This window comes from Ostrea edulis, chromosome 1 (assembly GCF_947568905.1).
Source record: "Ostrea edulis chromosome 1, xbOstEdul1.1, whole genome shotgun sequence".
NCBI classification, from domain to species: domain Eukaryota; kingdom Metazoa; phylum Mollusca; class Bivalvia; order Ostreida; family Ostreidae; genus Ostrea; species Ostrea edulis.
The window spans coordinates 14,685,400-14,709,341 of NC_079164.1; the positions used below are offsets into that span (position 1 = coordinate 14,685,400).

The 23,942-nt window shown below is 35.6% G+C and overlaps 3 protein-coding genes across 3 annotated transcripts in view; all 3 read left to right on the forward strand.

Annotated features, from left to right (window-relative positions):
* On the forward strand, window positions 1-2,703 carry LOC125660793 (ceramide-1-phosphate transfer protein-like). Its single transcript, XM_048892609.2, has 2 exons — window positions 1-239; window positions 941-2,703. The coding sequence occupies exons 1-2, from the start codon at window positions 106-108 to the stop codon at window positions 1,452-1,454; spliced, it is 648 nt and encodes a 215-aa protein (XP_048748566.2). The 5' UTR covers window positions 1-105; the 3' UTR covers window positions 1,455-2,703.
* The window catches only part of LOC125660803 (ceramide-1-phosphate transfer protein-like), a 26,927-nt gene continuing 4,464 nt past the window's right edge, over window positions 1,480-23,942 (forward strand). The window contains exon 1 of the mRNA XM_048892619.2: window positions 1,480-3,039. Coding sequence (XP_048748576.2) covers window positions 2,906-3,039 — 134 coding nt within the window. The 5' untranslated portion in view covers window positions 1,480-2,905. The remainder of the gene's footprint in view (window positions 3,040-23,942) is intronic.
* On the forward strand, window positions 18,453-23,766 carry LOC130051223 (adhesion G protein-coupled receptor E3-like). Its single transcript, XM_056152770.1, has one exon. It carries the CDS (start codon window positions 19,300-19,302, stop codon window positions 21,430-21,432), a length of 2,133 nt encoding a protein of 710 aa, XP_056008745.1. The 5' UTR covers window positions 18,453-19,299; the 3' UTR covers window positions 21,433-23,766.

Below are 23,942 nucleotides of genomic sequence, written 5' to 3' on the forward strand. Positions count from 1 at the left end.
CTTACAAAAGCTGTTATTGAATCACGACACGGTACACGTGTACCTGTGTTTACTAATACTCAGCACAGACCACAGTCGTAGAGCGCGTCCGAGGTACCGATAGCAATGGCGAAATTTCCAGACAATGTTCAACACGACTTTAATCTTGAGGTCGTTCATCGAGGGTTCCTCCAATGTCGACAGAGTGACGATCAACTGGTGCTCACGGACTACCTGGAGGCCTACCACGAACTAAACAGGTAACGCACCACGGCAAATATTTCTGTTTTTAAAGTTCACGAGAGAATAATTATACTCTTAAATAAGTTGTAACACTCCCTTATTCTTTAGGCCATTTCTGGTCTCATTTCAGTAAAAATATTTTTACTAATTAATTTATGCAGAAATATGAGTGAAAATCACCACTTATCATTTATTGTAATTAAATGTCATGCACAGAAGCTGTTGATACTACGTTTTAGATCTAGCTGACAAAGTTTGAAACATGTTTAAAGCTCATCATTACATGTACAACTGTATTTTAACCGAACTCTGCATTAATTCCACATTTGGTAATCCTACTTATAAACCCCAACCGTCTTTTCAAAAGATGAAATTCTTCCAGCATCTTTTTAATATTAACTTCGGAGTATTTGTGCGTAGAATCAGAATGGTGTTTAACAAATATTTTTTTTTTGAATGGTTGATCATTAGATATGAATATTGCCCCCCCCCCCCATTTTTGTTGAAGAAGCAACTGTCTATGAAGTCAAAAATCTAGTCTTTAATTTATCACGGGTAATGGTCGTGTAAAAGTGTTGGAAAACTTGTACGTTTTGATGTTGTTGATTTGAGAAAAGTTTTGTGATTTCAAATTTATTAAAAGTTCTTTAGAATTTTTAAAATTCAGATCGATAGAACAAATTCATTTCCAGTTTACCAGTTTTTCATTTCCCCCCAGGTTCTTCCGATTAAGCGGCAGATTGTTTGGATTTGTGGCAAACGACTTGGAAGAAAAGATACATGTTTTGGAGAGCCATTTGAACGGACCAAATGGAAAAAATTACAGGACTATTCAATTAATGATCGAGTTTGAAGTCACAAATAATATTACAAAGACCAAACACAAACTTCCATCAGGATCAAGGTCGTTGCTACGTCTCCACAGAGGGCTAGAATTTATTCTCGAGTTCATGAGGCGTTTGGGGAACAGTTCAGATGACGACAGATCCTCAGTGATAGCTGCAGACACATACAGAGACACTCTATCAAAATACCATCCATGGATTGTCCAGAAAATGGCGGGAGTTGCTATGTACATGCTGCCGAGCAGAAGACAACTTTTTGAGACTATGTGCAGGCATGACTACACTCATGCGCTAGAACTTTTATCCTCAGTGGTGAATGCAGGAAAACCGGTGTACGATACCACACAGAATATTTACGCAGAATACGGTCTGTTGGATTTACCTTGAATGACATCTGTATTTTAGGCTATTTGAATTTGAGTATATGTATGCGCATAATTTGACCTGCCATCGTGAACAAGGAATTAAGGTTACCATGATATGGAGCGTCAAATTTAACACAAACCCGAAGAATTGATTGATTGATTGATTAAATATTGTTTTACGTCCCTCTCGAGAATATTTCACTCATATGGAGACGTCACCACTGCCGGTGAAGGGCTGCAAAATTTAGGCCTATGCTCGGCGCTTATGGCCATTGAGCAGGGAGGGTTCTTTATCGTACCACACCTGCTGCGACACGGGACCTCGGTTTTTGCGGCCTCATTCGAAGGACCGCCCCATTTAATCGGCTCTTACGACAAGCGAGGGGGTACTGAGGACCTATTCTAACCCGGATCCCCACGGGAATAATTGAAGATATTTTTAATAATACATGTAATTTTGATTATATATATATATATATAATTGTTACGCGCATCAAATGAATGTATGATATCTTCAAATAATTATAGATATCTTCAATCAATTTGAGTTTAAGATAATTTGGCGCTCTATGCAATTGAAAGGCTTGTATGGTTGTATCATACAGTTTCATTTAAACACTTGATATTGTTTTCTGTACTGTATGCTGGTATATATTTTGCTCATGATGTTGACTTTCGACAGGAAATACTCGAGATTGACTACACGTTTGATAACCAGTCATATGTACCCTCAGCGAGGCCAATGGTATACTTTTAAGATCAAAGTATACGGATTTTAATTGCTTTTAGTTCTGGTCTACTTCTCATACAGTTTTAAATTCACAGTTTTGGGGTCTATGTTACACACACGTTATATATAGAGTGAGATTTATTCACTACATTTTAATTTCATGGGTTTGAAAATTGAACTGCAACAAAAATAATACTGTATGCAATATTTTACCGGACAGATTCATGCATTGACATTTGTTGTTTGCATCGTAAATCACGGGATGTGTTTTGATGATAGAATGATACGCTCATTTCGTTCACTATAGATAAAAAGTGTGAACAAATATTAAGGAAGAACATATATGTACCTAATACGTGGTTACAAAATTAACTCACGAGTGTCAGACGTATATAACGAACAGGATACAGTGATTACATTTTGCTATACAAGGTGTTCTTGTTATTAGCACTGCGTTATTTAAAGAGAAAAAGCACACAAGTGCAGACTGTGAATTAGCATGAATTGTTGTTATTGAAATAGAAGTGTTTATATAATAGTATTTTGTTGCTTGTGTTTTATTACAAAGCATATAACATGTTGTTTGTGCACTTGATAACCTATGGTGTTTACGGACATGCATCATAGCTGTATACACGGAGTGTGCTCATTTAGCCATCATATACTCATATCCTGTATGGGGTCGTATTATAGGGGTGACAGTATTGTCTCACTGGTAATGAGACGGGCAGAAACAGACAGTCATGGCGGAATTTGAGAAAGATACCAAGAAAGATTTTGACTTGGAAGTAGTTCATGTGAATTTCAAAGAGAGCTTGAGAGAGAATGGCGATGTAGACCTTAAATTTTACCTGCAGGCGTACAGTGAGTTAGCCAGGTAAGTTAAAAGTTCTCGTATTTTAAAAGTATATCCTGAGGGTTTCACTTTCTCTGATTAATCAAAGTACTGAAACTACCGATGGGCGTTGATTTCATGTAGATTTTTTGGATTGAGAATTATTCCAAAATGATGTACCCTCAAAAGTCATAAACTTATGCTTTAACGTATACTGTGTCTCTATAGCAATCAAAGCACACTTATTGATGCCTACATACATATAGACACTGGTAAGTTGACACACCTTGTCTGGATTGTAGGTTACTATTCCATCATATTAGATACCCTTAAAATTGCTCATTTTTGTCACAATATATCACTACCACCCAAAGTCAATAAAAGCGTGCAATTGAGGGTTTCAAAATCATAGTTTATCGACCATTCAAAATATATATGGTAACATGCGTTTATTAATGGTAAATATCTGTTGAACACTCACCTCAAATTGTTTCAAGTTAAGTATGTCAGATTTTTTTTTACAGTAGGTCAAAGTATGGTATATTTTTCGAGATTTTTCTCACATGTAACCTTCGTTACTGAGTCCTTGACATGATAATATTTAAGATAAACATTAATTTTCCATGTATTATTCCATAATTTGTATTGGAATTGACTGAGCATATATTTTTCTAATTTGCGAAAGACAATAAATACAGGTTTTCAAAGAAAATATTTAATCAACACAACAAGAAATTATCTGCTGTAAAAGTCAGCAATAAGATTTTAAGAGCGCAAAATAAACGACTAGATATCACTTTCAATATCTTTGAAATGGCAAAAAATAAAATTGATTAACAAATATTCTCGAACAGTTCAATATGTATGAAACATGAAAACAAAAGACTAGCAATAGATATAGAACGATAGCTTTTTTGTATGTAAATGAAGTAGCGCTATAATTATGTAACGTATGTTTCAACACTTACACAACAGTACATCCATGAAAATATTGTGCCAAAACGATGCCACCATCAGTTATTCTTTACGATTGATGTTGCAAAATCATAACGACATCACTTAATTCAATGGAAATACCAATTTTAATAGAAATATAACGTAGACAAGCAAAAATTTTTACCAAATGTGTCTTTTCTTCTGAATTTGTTAATTTGCAATAAATGTGCGATTAAAACAAAAGTGATAGATTGATGTTTCGCTATTTAAATGCTCTCGATTCTTATAGAAATAACAGACACATGTTTTGAAACCTGGATTGCTCTTTGTTATAATAAACAATGAAAGTAACGTATGTTTCTTATTTTTCCTTTCATTACTATAAACACATCATTTCTATTCAAAAAATGGAAAGAATCATATGTACCCATTTCTAACAATCTGTTTACAATAATAATATAAAGAAAATGTTTAATTTCCCAACATTTTAATTAAATGTATACCGAATCTTATGTTTTTCTTGCTTATTTTGGAATACCTTTCCATAGAAACTGTCAGTATAATCCACCACGCGGTGTTATGAATGAATATTTAACGATGTCCCCTATTAATTTTGAGGTCAAAAGGACAACGGTTAAACTACTCTGGACATACGCTATTGTCCGTTGAGAAATCTTTCCTTGATAGACATCAAACTTGAAACACTGGTGCCCCTTATGAATAGATGACCCCCATTGGATTCCAAGTCACAAGGTCAAAGGTCATACAAAATTACTCAAATGACCAGTTGCTTATAAGTATTTTGAGAGACAAAACTTACATGTAACATTATGGTAGCCTTTGACCGGTAGTTAAACCTTTATTTTCACTGTCTATACAGACATTCTACCTTTTCAGTATTGCCACAAGGGGAGCATAAAATATTATTTCTAAAACATTTTTTCATGGTTGTTCTTATGTTTTAATACATTTTTTTTCATGGTAGTTATTCTGTACTTCTACTCTCACAAGCGCCATTTCTGAAAAAAATAAATAAAAAATTAAAAACAAGTAGAATAATATTACGTAACGGAATTTGTGGTAACATATGTTACACTCAGATAAAATATTTTTGAATGATTTCTCTATAAGATTGCATAGAACAATCATCAGACATTAGTCCCTTCATTTCTAAGATATATTATGAAAAGATGCTGAATTCTAGCAAATTGATAAATGTAGAGTTGCATAGTTACATGTATCATAAATAGGACAGTAGCAGAGGAAAACATGGCCTGTATTTCTTGCAGAGGATATCTGGGTATCTGTATATGCTAGTGAATACGGGAACAATAACACATTTGTTTCTTCATAACATAGTTGATATTCAACAAACATATCATTAATGATGATATTTTGTCAATATGTAGTTCAATATTTGATGTCGAATCAAGCATTTCATTAAGTAGCATACGTTACTTTGAGTAACGTATGTTACCAGCATTCTACTCAATGTAATTCTTACACCAGAAGAATTTCGAGATATTTGGAATACGATATACATTCTTTGATATTAGAAGAACAAATTCAGACCAAAACATTTCATCTGCTTAATCAATATTGTATATCAAACATTGCAGTTGTTGTAACAGTACTTACCGTAAGAGAAAATTAATCCTAATTCTCAAAGTTTAACACGTATTGACTTTCAAACTCAAATGTTCATAGTAGACGTTCATGTCGTATACCACATCATGCAGAGAGAGAGCAAAAATACGCTGGAAATTGTTCTATCATTCCCTTTAATTAATTTCTCGGTAACGAATGTTACATCACGAATGTTACACCTTGACACGTTTGTCAAATTTCAGACCAACCAATGACTTCTGCAAAAGAAATGTTTATATTTTCATTCTCTGTACACTACGAGATTTTCATAAAAGGGGTAACATTTGCTCTGCAAATACGTTTTCATAAAAAAAAATTAGTGTATCGTATGTTACATTTCTAAAATCAGAATTAAAAATTTTGAGAATATGATGACTTCTTCTCAATGCCACATCCAAATATCGCTTGATGAATATTTTCACACAGTTTTTGAATATTTTAGCGCCAAAATAGATCAAAAACATAAAGATAATACGAAATCTTTGTCCATACATTGGGTGTTTAATTGACCCTATGATCACATAATATAATCTGGCGACATGGAGTAATATATACACCACTGCTTAAAATCATACGCAAAAGTTGTTAAACTTTTATTGAATGAAAATTTAGGAAATACAAATGATATTAACGCAAAGAAAATTTAAAAACACGCTCTCAGATTTTTATATTTGTTCAATTTTAAAAATTGAGTTGGCGACAGTCACGTACGTTACAAAATTAGGGTATCTACGCTTCCTACCAAGTTTATAAATAAAGGGGAAATAAAAAGTATACCATGCCTAGGGAGGCTATGGGTCCATGAATGTATAGCACACAAAATATATGATTTGGTATAGCTTATTTTCTAATAAAGTGCCGGCGACATCGATTGCACGCTTTTATTGACTTTGAGTGTACATTAATATTCTAGCAGAGAACATTTTTGAAAAACATAATTTAATAATTCTTGAGTTTATTCTAATTTTTATATTTTTTCTACAACTCCTGTTTTAAAAAAATGGGAGGGGGGATTGACATACAATATGAAACTTATTGTATTTAAACCTCAAACATTTACCTATCCTTTATCTAGAATTGTCTATGATTTTACCTGAAATTTGAAATTCATTTCCTAGAGCTCTATGCAACCATTTAGGAAAATTCTCACGTGCATTTGTAAGTAGGTAAACATCAACAATTGACAGTGTTATATCTACAATTTATTCAATCTACACAAAATGGGTGATATGGTCGAAATTTTGCAAATCTGAAAAGGTGAAGATAATGGTGATCAATCTCATAACTCTAAAGACTTTTGGGTAGTAATAAAAAGAAGCATATAGTACAAAAGGCCGCAAAAATATTGCTGTATAATTTTACAGCAATCACCCCAACAAATATGTTAACGTTATTAAAAACAAGCACAAGGAATAGGTCTCAATTTAAACAAAATTTTATTATGTATATTGTAATGTGATTAGGCAGCAGACAAAGCTTAAAGGTACATGTAATGTCCACACAATGATAAGCTGAGAGATTACAACGTATATGAATTCTCAATATGTATTAAGTAAAACGGTGATATATCATACAACGTGTAATAATAATGATAATTATATAGAGTAGGAATACTTATATGCACAAAAAACTTAACAAAACACATAAATGGAAAAGAAAGAGGGAAAATATGAGAGGGTGGTTAATGGGGAGTAAGAAAGACAAGCAAAAGGAAAGATTGATTGATTGATGTTTTCCGCCACACTCAACAATTTTTCAGTTATATGGCGTCGCCCAGTTTTTATTGGTGGAAGAGAGAACCCAGATATAATGTACCTGGGAAGAGACCACCGACCTTCCGAAAGTAAACTGGGAAACTTTCTCACTTACCGGCGCGAGCGGGATTCGAACCCGCACCGACAGAGGTGAGAGGCCGTGTGATTTTGAGCGCGATGCTCTAACCACTCGTCAAAAGGAAAGAAAAGATACAAAAAGTTCAAATCAAATTAACAAAAAGAAGGAAGAAATGAACATAAAAAGGGAAAGGGGGTACCGATTCCACACGATAAAAACAGCCATACACATACATATACATACATACGCATACACATAAATACACATTCATATACACATATACATACATACACAAATGTATATATAAACATATACATACATATACACAGATTCATATGTATACATACATATACTAGAATACACATATACATATACACACATACATATACACACAAACATGCATATACATTGTATATATATAAAGCACAGAAAATTTCACTTTATTTGGATACCCATTTCCGCCCCTACCCGGGGTTGATGCAATGTGTATCATGTATGATCCTCTTAAATGTACGTTAATAACTGTATCCCATTTCCATTCTCAATGACCGTGTAGCGTGTGACAGCGTGGCGAGAATTCCATCGTCATCGAAAGCAAGTTTTTTGACTTGCCTAGATGGTCGAGCGGTCTAGTGCGCTGGTTACACGCTGCCATGAGATTTGGTTCCGCAGGTCGTGAGTTCAACCCCGGGAAGGGGCGGAAATGGGTATCCAAATAAAGTGAAATTTTTTGTGCTTTATATTAAATATATCTTCACTTAGGGCAGTTATGTTCATTTAAGAGTTCATTGCTATTTCCGTGCTTTATATATATATATATATATATATATAGGCATGTACATATACACACATTCATACATATACATATATACACATATACATATACACACACATACATATACACACAAACATGCATATATGTATATATATATATATATAAATAAAGCACTAAATAATCACAACTAGGTACTGAAAATTTTCGCCCCAGCCCGGGGTCGAACCAGCGACGTACGGCACCCACCGCCTAGCAAGATTGTCAAACCAGTGCGTAAGTCCACTCGGCCACAACGACTTCTGGCCGAGTGGACTTACGCACTGGTTTGACAATCTTGCTAGGCGGTGGGTGCCGTACGTCGCTGGTTCGACCCCGGGCTGGGGCGAAAATTTTCAGTACCTAGTTGTGATTATTTAGTGCTTTATATATTAATTAATTGATTATCACATGTATCGTTTAGATCCTAGGGGTAAACGTAAGGTTGGGTGTTATAATTGTTTGTTTGTGCTTTATATATATATATATATATATATATATATATATATACAAATTCATATACACAAATATATACACAAATCAAACACATACATATGCACACATACATACATACACACACATACATATACACACACATATATACACACACAAACATACATATACATGTACACACATACATACATATACACACATACATATGTACAAATAGACATATACACACATACATAAATGCACACACATAAACATACATATACATAAATGCACACATTATAACTTCTACAATCAGACACACCTATAGGCAATCTAATTAGAATTATAAGTACACATTTATGAAATGCATTTATGAAAATCATTTGCTTTCCAGAATGTACATGCACCTCCGGACATATTCAATCTTTGAACTAAAGAAACTCATCACTTTTCATCATTAACTTCAATGATATAGGAATTTACAGTTGAATTTTATTGATATACTCTAATATCGCAATTCACCTTTGAATTAGAAGGCTTTGGTCGATATAGTATTGCATTGTGTGACGACACAATTGAATCTGTAATACAATTGCGAAATGCAACAGAAACTCTCATTGGTCCATATTCCCTTATACGGGAGTAGTCGGCATTTGCAAACATGACGGCCAGATGGAAACAAACTTCAAAGGAAGAAAGAGGATAAGTTGTATTCTTGTGTTGTTGTCTCATAAATTTGATATTGAAAAAAATTCCTAACATATTTTACTACTATACTTGTGTCCAAACATACCTTCAAATATTTATTAAAGCCCCATTCGACCCAAAAACTCAGTTTTGATGATTTCGTTAATTGACGTAGCCATGTTAGGTAGTCAGTCAATTCGAATCCCGGTTCATTTCCATACTAGCACAATATCGTCTAGATGTGAACTAATACCCCAAAAATATTTTAGCTAAATGTTTTAAATAATACTTCATCCCAGTTCCATTAAATGATAATTTAAACTCACGACAATGCGGCTTTCATTAGTCTGGGTCGGTCTCTGCCTCACGAGCGTTAAGGACCATAATGGGCTTATGTAGCATTTTCGTTAATCAAGAGCTTATTTTACCTATACAAAAACTAGATATTCTAATTTCTATTAATTATTCGTGTTGATAATAAATGAAGAGCGAATACATAACGTACAACCAATTTTATGAATAGATACCAATAGCAACAGAGTTTTGAAGCTGCGAGTTTTCGGGTCGTGTGTGGCTTTAGTGAATATTTGTAGGTATGTTTGGACACAAGTATATATAGTAGGAAAATATGTTAAGATTTTTTTTTATATTGAATTTATGAGACAGCAACACAAGAATACACTGATATCAGGCCTCAACCGTGCGCAGCTTTTTGTGCCCCGCAAATCGAAGGTTTTTATAAGAGGTGGATCTGTAGCTCTCTGTTCCGTCACAATATTTTTTCAGAGAGCTTCAGTTCTCCAGCTAGTAATTTTCTAGTCCGTCCATCTTATCTGATCACCTGATCACCTGAATCTGCTCGAGAAAGTGGGCGGGTTGTAATCGGCCAATGAAAACTCTTGTTGTATTACATCAAACATGTCATTCAATCTGTTCAGCCAAAGCGGGGCACAGAGGAGGCTATATTTAGCCTGAGTTCAATTATTGATATGACATTACGTAAGAAAAAAAAGTTGTATTGCTGTTTTATAGATTTTAAAAAGGCGTTCGATTCAATACGCAAGATCGCGACTACTATTTCCGTCTTGGTTTTAAATTTTACTTTCCCCTTTCAAAGTCTCGCGAGACCCAAAGTATACGAGAATTTGGGCATGTTGGTAAATAATACCAGTTCTGCAACTTTTGTCGTGATCGATTCACCCGATTTTAACAATGGTGTACTATCATTGCATTGCAGTAGACTGTAGTAATGATTCAAGAAAGAAACATAATACGCAGAAATATCCACTACTGATATATTTTAATGGAAATGTGGTGGATTTTTCCCACTGCTGTCAGCCAGGAAATTCCCAAAGCTGAGAAGAGCTTGCGTCAAAATATATAGCTTCGCGAGCTAAATTCAGAAGTTAATTTTTCCTGTATCCAGACGTTTTTACACACCTTTCATTTAAAAATGCTTTTAATTGTGGAAAGTACATGGAAGTTAAATCGTCTTCCGATGCCATGTTTTGAATAAACAAAAAATGCCCAAGATCGACACACTTTTCCAGACTTCTTTACAAGAGAGTTCCGCTAACTCGGTATTTACGATCTTGCGTATTGAAAGAATAAAATTATGGAAAAAACTTAGCACTGTTGGCATAAAGGGGAAACTACTCGGTATTATTCGTGTGATGTATGAAAATATGAAGTCTTGTGTCAGATCAGCAGGAATGTTGTCTGAGTTTTTCAAAAATGATATCGATTTACTACAGGGGGAAGTATTGTCACCCATTCTTTTTTCATTATATTTTAATGATTTTGAGATCGATGATCCCTGTACAAATACAAGAATTAAATCTGTTTGTCTTGATGTATGCAGACGACATAGTTATTTTTTCCGAAAGTGCTAATGATTTGCAGAGCATGCTGGATACCCTTTTTACTTATACCACAAAGTGGGATCTTTCAGTGAATGTAGAAAAAACAAAAATAGTTATTTTCAGAGATGGGAGTAAAATTAGCAGTAATGAAAGGTGGCATCTGAATGGGGAGCCTATAGAAATTGTTGATAAATTCACATACCTGGGTGTTTTAATTAATTACAATGGAAAGTTTAGCACCACACAAAAGCAATTGGCCAGTCAGGGCAGAAAAACAATGTTTTCCTTGAAATCTAAAGTCAGCCAAATGCATTTAAACACAGAAACAATGTTATCCTTATTTGATACATATGTTGCAATTATACTTAATTACAGTTGTGAAGTTTGGGGTAGCCATAGTGCAAAAGATGTTGAAAAAGTGCACTTGGAATATTTGAAGTCTGTACTGGGTGTCAGGAAAAATACAAATAATGCTATGGTGTATGTAGAAACAGGCAGACTGTCCATGAACATTGTTCTCTGGTTTAGAATTTTAAAATTTTGGTTTAAATTATTACAAAGTGAAAATTGTATTTTGAAAACATGTTACAAAAGTTTACGTGAAGAAGCTGACAAGGATGGAAATCGTGTGATTAATTGGGCTATCCATATAAAAAACAAACTATTTGATATAGGTTTGGGTCATATTTGGTGTAATGAAGAATATAATGGCGTATATTGTAATACTTATTTCCCAATAATTAAGCAAAGAATTTCTGATATTTTTGTGCAGAGTATTGTTGATATCGTAATCCCTTAACAAATATCACTTTAAATATGGGGCATCTCTATTTTAAAATAAATTTAACCAGTACTTTCGTGCGAAACTGTCCCCTGCTACCTTGAAACTTATGGTACTTTAAAACATAAACCAAAAACTCTTCATTGTAATTTTTCATCTTTAAAAAGGGTGTTGACATCCCAATCTTTAGGGGGAAATTCACAGATTTTTCTGCTAGTGACAGTCCACTGGCAAATCCTGACATGCATTATTAGCATAAAAAATAATTACTATTCCGAAGAAATAGTACACAATGTCTGTTTCTGCTTTTTATGAGTGGCTTTGGTCGGTCTACCGATGTAACTTTCCCAACATGTGTTTTATGATATGCAGATTTAGTAATAATTGTATAACAGGCTTTATTTAAAAAAAAAAGAAAACCAGGCTGATTATCTTAAACATGATAATGTTTATATTGTTTTCGTGTATCAAAAGCATTTTTGCCAATAGAGGCCAATACACAGACTTTTAACTACTTCATCGTGCGACGCGAATCAATCGGTTTCAGCGACATTTTGTCACTAATTATAAAGCAAACCACCGAGCATGTCTCAATTTCAATTTATCGTAAAATAAAAACTACCGAAAATTATAACAATTACGAAGCTAATTCCTCCAATCCACTCCAGATACAATCGAGATCCACCCATCGTCTGCGCCGCGCCTTTACTTCCACACATTTTCTTTTTACGTTATCACACTATATATATTTTAATTATCTCAAGGCCGTTGAATTTAATAAATATCTGGCTTCACATGTTTCATCTCCGTGCATTCAGGTTTCTTGGCACTGATGAACATGTTGAAATTGCAGTCGCAGAACATAAAAAGACTTGGAGGGCCCACAGGTGCTTGTGGACAGGACTTCCGGTACCACCCCCCCTGCCCCTTCTTGTATTTTTAAATGTTCAGTTCCTTGGGTATTTCGGACTATTTTTGATGAAATATGTAACTTCAGAGTTTATATATTTGAATGGAATACACAAATCTCGCATAGAAACCGTTTTTAAAAATGTCATATCACCGATCATAATTATATATGAACTATGATCGGTGATATGACATTTTTAAAAACGGTTTCTATGCGAGATTTGTGTATTCCATTCAAATACATAAACTCTGAAGTTATATTACTAAGCATTATAGAAGGAAGAACTGAACACATTATTAAACCACTGTCCTGCTTAATTTAGTTTGAGTGTTTGTAACATGGAGGAAGTGTCTGATAACGGAGAAAGGTTTTCCTCATGCATTTTATGCAAGATAAGAACTAAACCTAATGACAGGAAGAAATGTGAAAGTGTTAAACTAAGCAAATTTGATGGTGGATACCAAACTACAGATGTGTTAATTCACCATAGAGTTAACCCCTTGGTTGATAAAATTCTTGTTTCTATTTATGTGAAAATAACATCCGCTTAATTTTGTTTGCACACTAACCAAATATATGCGAGGAGGGAGTTTGGTTCTATTATATGTAGCAGTATCAGAATAAGACTTTTTAATTGATGAATTCGTTTCATAGATGTTATGGAGTTAATGATAATAGTTAAGGCATTTTGAAATACACACAGGTCTAGATATTATTGTAATAAATGATCCGGATAGGAAACTAATGAAATTAAATAAATGGAACATATTTTACCTGATGATTAGTTCACGTGAACATTTTCTTAGCTTAATGTAAAATAAATTATATCCATATGGCTAAACTAAATGTTCATGTGTTATTCTGTACATGTACGGCTACTTTTGTAACAGTTTCCCTATCCCCCCTCCCCCCCCCCCCCCCCCCAATCGTAACTACTCGGCTATTTCCGTAACCGCAAATGCCCGTGTAGCACATTCCAAATGAACCTCGTATGTGGATCGACGCCATCAGAGTTGGTTGTTACGTATACATAAACGTAACTTTGACGTCACAGTCGTACGTTACACTATGAAACGTGAACTTTCAAATGCATCTAAGATATTATACACATCTAAGGAATTGTACCACTATCAATTTCCACTTAGATCTACATGTTATGTAATATGATTACGGTGTGACCGTTGGGGCGAGCACAGCATATCTGAATACATTTTCAAAAAAATTATATTGAAAACAAGGAAAACTGATCTGGTTCACTGTCAATACGTAGGATTACTGTCTTGCTCTTCTCGCCAATGTAGGAATCAGTTTAGCGGGAAATGCAACGAGCGTGTTGTGACGTAGCCTGGTAGTTGTGACGTTACTGTTTACATTTTTTTTTAGACAATATTTTAAAAAGAAAGAGAAAGGGGAAAGAATATGATTGTCATCCTTTCCTTTCAAACAAGAAAGGTTTGTAATACTTCAAAGATTTTTATTATTATTATTCTACGAATCGAACCATCCGCCATTTTGTACGAGGGACTTCTGGGATTGGCGTCAAAAAAAATTCTTGTTAGAGGTTGAGATTTAGCTCGGATTATTTCCCGCGCTCTAGTCATTAGAGCTCGCAGTACGAGCCAGCGCTCCGCGCTGGCTCGCTGTGCTCGCTATTAGAGTGAATAAGACGTTAATGATACCAAAACTGAATCTGTGGTGAAAATAATATGTATACGGTGTGACCGTTGGATCGAGCGAAGCATGTACGTAACTCCGTTTCCCGAGTGGTAATCATAATTCCGTTAAGTACGGTAGATTATGATTCATTTAAAAATATATATTTTGAATGAAATTTCCTTGCGCTAAACACCAGTAATTCATCTCATTAAAGGAGTTTATATGGGGACAACAGTTTTACATGATCCACCTATTCATTGAACGCGGGAAATAAAACGCAAGGCGACGTAAACTGTGCATTGTGACGTCACATTTAGCCTCGACTTTTTTCTCTTTTTCAAAGCAAACAACAATAATACATTCCGTATGCAATGAAAAAGGCCGTTAAAACTAAACAAAATTAACCAATAAATTCAAAATGGTAACAAAGTAACCGTAATTTTATCGTATATTCTTATTCAAAGAAACTCATGAACTCGTTCATCTATTTAGTCGTATTACGGTTTTATATGTATTTATTTGCTAAAACCTATTACAATGATAATTGTACAATTTACTTTGAACAAACTGAGTGTTTAAATTACGAATTGCACATCAGTCTTCTATTATTGTCATTCAAAATAAAACACGAATAACTGTTGAAGCAGGTAATGAAAAAATAAATGGCGGCGCCCATATGGATCACGAAAATTTCAGAGAACGTATATAGAGATTATCTCTTTATCTTTTGCTGATTTTGACTTTTTTCTTTTACATACGTGTTACCTTTAGAGCCTTGCTTCGCGAACGGGCCTTCGGCCCGTCCGAGCTTCGCTCGGTAATATGATTACGGTGTGACCGTTGGGGGCGAGCGCAGCATATTTGAATACATTTTCAAAAAATTTATATTGAAAACAAGGAAAACTGATCTGGTTCACTGTCAATACGTAGGATTACTGTCTTGCTCTTCTCGCCAATGTAGGAACCAGTTCAGCGGGAAATGCAACGAGCGTGTTGTGACGTAGCCTGGTAGTTGTGACGTGACTGTTTACATTTCTTTCGACAATATTTTAAAAAGAAAAAGAAAAGGGGAAGAATATGATTGTCATCCTTTCCTTTCAAACAAGAAAGGTTTGTAATACTTCAAAGATTTTTTTTATTATTATTTTACGAATCGAACCATCCGCCATTTTGTACGAGGGACTTCTGGGATTGGCGTCAAAAAAAATTCTTGTTAGAGGTTGAGATTTAGCTCGGATTATTTCCCGCGCTCTAGTCATTAGAGCTCGCAGTACGAGCCAGCGCTCCGCGCTGGCTCGCTGTGCTCGCTATAAATAACATAATATGTATAGGCCTACGGTGTGACCGTTGGACCGAGCGAAGCATGTACGTAACTCCGTGTCCCGAGTGGTAATCATAATTCCGTTAAGTATGGTAGATTATGATTCATTTAAAAATATATATTTTGAATGAAATTTCCTTGCGCTAAACACCCAGTAACATCTCAATATTAAAGGAGTTTATATGGGGACAACAGTTTTACATGATCCGCCTATTCATTGAACGCGGGAAATAAAACGCAAGGCGACGTAAACTGTGCATTGTGACGTCACATTTAGCCTCGACTTTTTTCTCTTTTTCAAAGTAAACAATTATAAACAACAATAATGCATTCCGTATGCAATGAAAAAGGCCGTTAAAACTAAACAAAATTAACCAATAAATTCAAAATGGTAAAAAAGTAACCGTAATTTTATCGTATATTCTTACAATCTCTACCCAGAGTTATCGTTCCCGCTACGCTCCACTAATACCTCTGTCAACGTCTAAAAGTTATACCAAAATGTACTAAAACTAACTTAGCATATCAAACTGTAATGATCATATCTAACCAAATCAAACACTTGTCTGAATTTTTTAAAAACAGAAGATGGTAAATATGAGACACCTGGGCGAATTTAAAGGTTTATATAGATATTCATTATTCAATAATACTAGAATAGTCATGGAATTTGTTGTTTTTGTGAACCTACTTTAAGATTTAAAGCTTAAAACTTAAACTTGTATTATTGTTTATATGATGTAATAGGTAAAAGTAAGTTTTGCCAAGAATCTTGACATTCAGACGTTGACAGAGGTGTTGTAGCATAGCGTAATACGCCCTCTGGTGGGAGATTGATATTCTTATTCAAAGAAACTCATGAACTCGTTCATCTATTTAGTCGTATTACGGTTTTATATGTATTTATTTGCTAAAACTTGTTACAATGATAATTATATTATTCACTTTGAACAAACTGAGTGTTTAAATTACGAATTGCACGTTAGAGTCTTCTATTATTGGCATTCAAAATAAAACACGAATAACTGTTGAAGCAGGTAATAAAAAATAAATGGCGGTGCCCATATGGATCACGAAAATTTCAGTGAACGCATATAGAGATTATCTCTATCTTTTGCTGATTTTGACTTTTTTCTTTTACATACGGTTCTGGCCTTTTAACTCTCATCCACTGGCGCGCTTCCGGCGAAGAAATGCATCGATTTGATGCAATTCTTGCGCCGATCCACGTCCGAGTCTTCTTACCGGTTACGGAAAAAGACGAGCGCGTGATCCGATTGCCCCCCCCCCCCCCCCCCCCCCCCACACACACACACTCATCATAAACGTAAATCCCTATATAGCAAAACACAAATAAAAGTGTGAAACATAGGATTAAAATGTTTACTCACTGTCCAAAGTTGTACATGTAGCAAAGTGCGTCTGAAATAACGCCGCTGTCCAAAGTCTGGCTATTACTGTTTTCGGCGTGTGTACATGTACATGCGGGATAATAACACCACCCAAACAAATAATAAAAATAAAAACCCGCAAACTTATAAAAGATTGTTAAAAGAAGTGATCAATATGCAACATAAACTAAATGTAATATTGAAACGCACATACATAGGTCAATAGATCTTATTCGTAAGTCAACGGTTGGATCCACCGTGTTTTCGTGTACATTTTAAGATGTCCCCCCCCCCCTTAAATTTTTTTTATCGGTATGTGCAATAAATGGTTATACAGTTAAAATATTGGAATTGGGTTTATCTTTATGTCATACTTAAATAACAAAGCTAAGTAAAGAGGTACTGAATTAATATTACTTTAAATCTGTTGAATGGTTGCATATATAAAAATTTAAAAAATATAAAGGGAGGGAAGGAGACAAACAGAGAGAGGAGAAAGAGATGTACGAGTATACTATATAGGTGTGTGTTTTGATATAGAATTAACATAGACAGATTTAAATATTTACAATATTATAATTAAATTGCACTGGATAGTGTTTTTGTTTCACTTTTATACCTAGAGAACTTTCACGTAAAAGTACTTGAAACGTTGTAAAATTGTGACCTTACATTGCAAAATTGCAACGTCAATAACAATCTGGCCAAAACAATGGGTACTTTGAACGTCAATAACTAAACAAAATGAAAAGATATCGGAAAAAGGATCACATATTTGAAAAAAAAAGATATTATTGGCTTCCGTCCCCGAGAATAATATCATGTTCTGACTAAGGGCCATTTTTGGCTATTCATGGCTCTGGTTCTTTGTACACAGTTATATGGGTGAGGGTTATTATATTTCAACTTTTGAATAGCATAGAAAAGTTACAAGTCGTTTATTTTTAAAGGAATTTTATATTTTTAATTATTACAACAGTACCAACCTGTGCATCCATGTTTTAAAATTTGTATTAAAAGTGTTGTTACGAGTGGTAAACAACAAACAGCTACTCCAAAACCTAATATGATATATCGAGTGAATATGCAACCTTTCACAATATATGCATTTAAATGTCTGTACTCCCCCCCCCCTTTTTAAAAAAAGAAATCTACCGCCGAATTTCAAATTTTAATCTTGTGATAACGTATAAACTCGAAATCTGTAATATTGATACGATCTGTAAATGCTACAGAGACACACAGCTACCGGTCAGGTTCCCTGTTCCTGGCTTTACGATCTGTAAATGCTAGAGACGCACAGCTACTGGTCAGGTTCCCTGTCCTTGCTTCGAGTAGATGTTTTCACCAGGAGTTCATTCACCAAAGAAGATACGGGTTTATTCATGACTACATCTTTAGTAATCCTACACTTAGTATGAGACGGTACAGGCAATTTAGGATATCATAAAACAACATTAATGCAGATCAAAGTAGATATTTCCCCTATCAATCAAATAGTTTCTGTCTTCTTTTACTTTTGTTTTCCAATATTGTTTTACAGGATGATTTAGCATACAAATACAGTATCTGATTTAGAGGCAAGCGATACATTTGATTTCAGTAATAATGATCATTGAGATGATTAGAAATGTGGAATTGAATATGGGTTGAATGGACATTTGATAGTTTATACCTTTGAACAGGTTGTTGTGCTTCATTTTGTTAATAAAGAAAATCAAACAATTGGCCTTTGATCATATTCGGGAAACAGGCTTTTATCCTCCTCTTTGTTAAAAACATTGGATCACATTACAATGAATAGATATTGTTTATTTACAATATTTTTGCATTTACAAGTTATTTGTCCTGTTCAGACACTCCAAAAACATGTTTGTTTACCGTCAAGCGTTTTCGATAAACAAAATGGCCGCCATCGCCCGTGCGAATACTTTTGTCCACAGTCTGTACACTGTATATATAAACCCACTGGAGCTCCTTGACTAACTATATTCATCATGTAGCAATTTCCCCGTTCGTTTACAAATCTTGGAAAATGAACACAGCGCGTTTCATTGCTCTTACATTCTGCTCAGTGCAGTATGTGTTGTGTGAATTGAATACGGAATATTTTCCCGTCATTTTTCTGAGATACGCGTACTGTCCGGAGAGGTACCAGTGCCAGTGGGGATCCGATTCTTCAACTCTGGACAACTGTCAGTGTGATTCTGATTGCTTAATATACGGGGACTGTTGTCATGACTACAGGAACAATCACACAGTTGAAAACAAAGCAATTCCAAAATTTTCATGTGAGTTTAGAGATGATATTGACTTCGAAAATTTCATTTACATTGTGAATTCATGTCCTTCTGGCACTGATTCATATCTTAAAGAGAAATGTGAAGCCGAGAACGATGTGTTCGACCACCCGTCTACTGGTCCGAGTTCGGGATATCTGTATAAAAACATGTATTGTGCTTTATGTAATTTTGATGATTACGTCATATGGAATCCAGTAATCCAGTGTCATTGGCTATATTCCATTCCGGCGAATTTGTCCGTATCCTCATTAAATAATGATTCCAATTGTCACGTGACATACTTGCCTCCAGAAGAAATCCAGAAACCGCGGACTTGTTTTCCAATTACTTCTAATGTGACGGCGTGTCAGAACGAAACATTGATGACGTTATGTAAATACGGATATTACGTGCCTCTGTTTGGACTGAAGATTGTCTTTAGAAATATCTATTGCGCGAAATGTCAAAGTTATTTAGAATCAAACTTAACGTGTATCATGAAGGATACACAGTTAATTCCTCGTAGACCAATTAGAGATAATTACCGCTTTAGTTACAGAATTCTATTTGATCTCAATTTGAAAAAGGAGATGAGAGAGACGCGCTTCCGGCATATATTGGTGGGGTCATCTTCGAGTTCACTATCTAATGTCTGTAGCACGGATCATCTTCTGGATCCTTTGACAGGGCAGTGTTTTAAGATACTGTGCAAACCTTCGTTTGTTTATCAAAATGGTAAATGCTTATTGAAAGAGGTGTTTACTAACGACCAAAATGATACCTCACCATGCCTCTCTCGAATTTTTCGCCAAAATGAGTTTGAATTAATCAATTCCACTACAATTTTTGTGTTCTCCCTCAACAGAACGATGCATGATTTTACGCTCTCAGAAAATGAAAGCGATGCATACGTTTGCATAAACGGAACGGAAATTGATGATCAAATAACTTACACAAAACTGGCAATCTATTTTTCAAAAGAAGAGAGTTTGTTGTCTTTTGTTGGTGGAATTTTGTCATTAATGTGTCTGCTAGTGTGTTTGATTGTTTACGTTTGTTCCCCCAAGCTGCAAAATGTTCCCGGCAAAAACCTTATGTGCTTGATGACATCCTTGTTCGTTGCGCAATTGTTCCATTTGGTAGCGCCATTTATCTTCGAGATGAAAAACCAAAGTTTATGTAAGGCCCTATCTATTGTAACGCACTTTGCTTTCCTAGCTGCTTTCTTCTGGATGAATGTGATGTCGTTCGACATATTTTTCACATTTTCAACAGGGTTTACTAAATTGGGTGAAAAGGGGACGTCTTCAAAGCGCATGCGACTCTACTGGCTCTATGCTTGGTTGGGTGCTGTTATTATAGTTGGATCTGCAGCCTCGGTTGAGTATACTTCGGATTCAAGTTTTAAACCCGGATATGGTGATGGAGTCTGTTGGATTTCAAATAGCAGCGGTCTACTTGTCTTCTTTCTGGTTCCCATCGCAATTCTTTTGTTTTCAAATTTTGTTTTCTTCTTTATAGCTGCCATAAGTATACACATGTCATCCAAGAAAACTTCCCGGATTCTGAAGAGAAAGAACACTTGCAAATTACTTATTTACATCAAGCTGTCGGTCGTGATGGGGTTGACTTGGTGTTTTGGTTTCTCGGCAGCGGCAACCAATAGTCAGGCGTTATGGTATTTGTTTATTTTCTTCAATGCTTTACAAGGATTCTTTATTGCAACTTTCTTTGTATGTACGAAAAAGGTGTTCCAAATCATTCGAGATGGCGTCACTTCATTTTATTCCAATACCAGGTTGTTTACTGTTAGAAAATCTCTAGCTTCAAAGCCTGAGAGTGAGGAAGGTGGGGATGTTTCTAGGAGATTTGAAGCCCGATATTAGTGAAGTACAGAAACTTTGTAAGAGATCTACTGGCATGTTCACGAAGCTATCTTTGGACGTTTGTCTTAGGGCACGTCCTAGTCTTAAGTCAGTTTCTCTAAGCCTCGCCATAAGTTCATCCTAACTTTAGGACAACATAATCCTTGTTCTAAGATCATTGTATGTTTGTAATAAACACGGCGATAGCCATGATATTGAAGCGAAGAGTTCACAGAAACCATGGGATCGGGTGCATAGGATAAGTAATCCTCTGTCACACCCGCTGTGAGCCCTATATCTTAGGTAAACAGAGTACATGTAACTCGTAATCAAAGTCATTCAATGTGTCAAGAACGACCTAACAATCGGTATGAAACACGTCAGACAGCATTTGACCCAATGATAGGCCTTATTGACAAACTAGATCATTATAACAATATAGAATTTTTGAAATGCTGACTTTAATTGAGACTGATGAAACCCCTGTAACATCAACTTGTTTGTCAGTACACTTCAATTTCCATTCTTAATTTTAAATTTTATTTTACTACATGTCGGTTGCCATAGTGATATGACTTCTCGGGGTAACTCTAGGTATTCTCTGGGGTTTGAGGTTGACATAACTGTTGAGCAAAATGTCCCTCCACATTGTCTGAAGGTCAGCATGAGTCTGGGAGTGAATATGTTTTCCAATGTAGTGTTGGGGAGTCTGGGTTGTTCCAGGCAGGGATCTACGCATGCGTTGAGGTTTTTGATAAGGTCTGTGTAGGTTTTCCATGCGAGAGTAAAAGTATGCAAGCTTCAATGGTAGTGTTAGAGACTGTTGCCAAGGGGCACAGTCTAATCATTACAGATACCCCAGCCTACTTGTTTACTTGTTTGTTTACTGAAGCAGTAGCCTATCAGTTCTCTGAGGAGTCTGTCCCCAAGGCACCTGTACCACTGTGTGATCGTCCGATGATGGCTGTGTTGTATCTGGGTGTACTGGGGATGTCCCTGCGCATGCGGGATTGTGTCTTTGCCCGGCTTGGTCAGGGTCGCTGATGGTTGGTGGGATAGGAGTGGTCTCTCAGACTGAAATGATTCCCTCTGATAAACTTCAAAGTAATGAACGGAATTGTTTTGTTGCTAGTGGCTTTGCGAGTTCTCATTGATCATTTGGTGATGGTTGTGCAGCCCAGGTTCGACTGGCAGTGAACTAGGGGCAACCCAGATTCAGTCATCGCAAAAGGAGTACAAAAGAAAATGAGCCATGTGAGAGGTGTAAACTCCTCCATGCTGACAGGACCCCGAAATGTGGGGAACAACAGCTTGGTCTGTGTAATCCCGCCGTTGGTAAGCGGGGGCTTTTCCTTATATTGTTCCATCTGCTGTCCTGGAAGTTGTGATGTCCTCTGTGGTGTTTGTCCTGATGTACCTGTCCACGATGATACCTGTCAAGTGACGAAGTTCGTGACCGAATGTGACTCTGTAATGTGACTTTCCTGTTCGTGAATTTCATGTGACGTGGTGTGTGATATCACATTCTGTGTTGTGAACTTCTTTTGGACTGTTAAAGCGTTGTGATTTTATAAAGTAAAGTTTACTATACTGTAAATTATAGGTGAAATTCATTTCTTGTTTGGCAAGATTGTATGTATCTATTGTAAGCTACAGTGCTGCAGGTTAAACTTGTCAGAATTGGAACATTCTTCCTCAAAATGGGGGAGGAATATAGTGATTTGGAGTGGGGTGGATTTTAGGATTTCTGGTCGGGCTTGGAGTCCTAAAATATTGCACGTGCTACGCTGTCTTTTTTACCCGCGAATTCTCAAGACGAGCGGGCGTGTTTTGTCGAGCGCAGCACTGTGGTTATTGTATGCATGTAGTCTTTGAAGTTGTCCTGTTTGTGAGTTAATATGCTCGCTTTATAGAAAATCACTTAGATCAAATTAATTCTGTGTGACCATATTTTGAACTGTTAAAATCTAGTCAATTTTAAAGTAAAATTTATATATGTCCATTACAGAATTAATTTGATCTGTGTTTTGTTTTAATGTGCGGTTTTCAACACAGGCCAGATGGGGTAATCATATTGATAAGTTTTTCAGATAAATTTATCAGAGAAGGGTCTTTCTATTTTTGAATTGGGACATTCCTTCTCAAAGTGGAGGGAGTGTAGTAAAATTGGGTGTCAAAATTATAATAGGGGCGAATTGCCAAGGGACCCGCTCCCTTTTAATCGGAAGCGGGGACAACGAATATATCACCTTAGCTCCGGGATTTGAAGAGGCAAGGCTGCGTGTCGATTGCCCAGAGAATTTTGTCAGTTTTCGTCGTTTATTGTGTGTTTTCCAATATATATTCCTCAAATGATCAGATTTTCAGTGTTGTTTTTCGGCCAGGGGATCAATTTACAATAAAGCATAGTGAGATTAACAATGTTTTCCTCCTGGTGCTTGCGTTCAGAATCTGATGCAAGATCATAAATTTCGCACTCCTAGACCGTAGTACAACTATCTGCAATTCTAATCAGTTTGTTCCTCTTATTT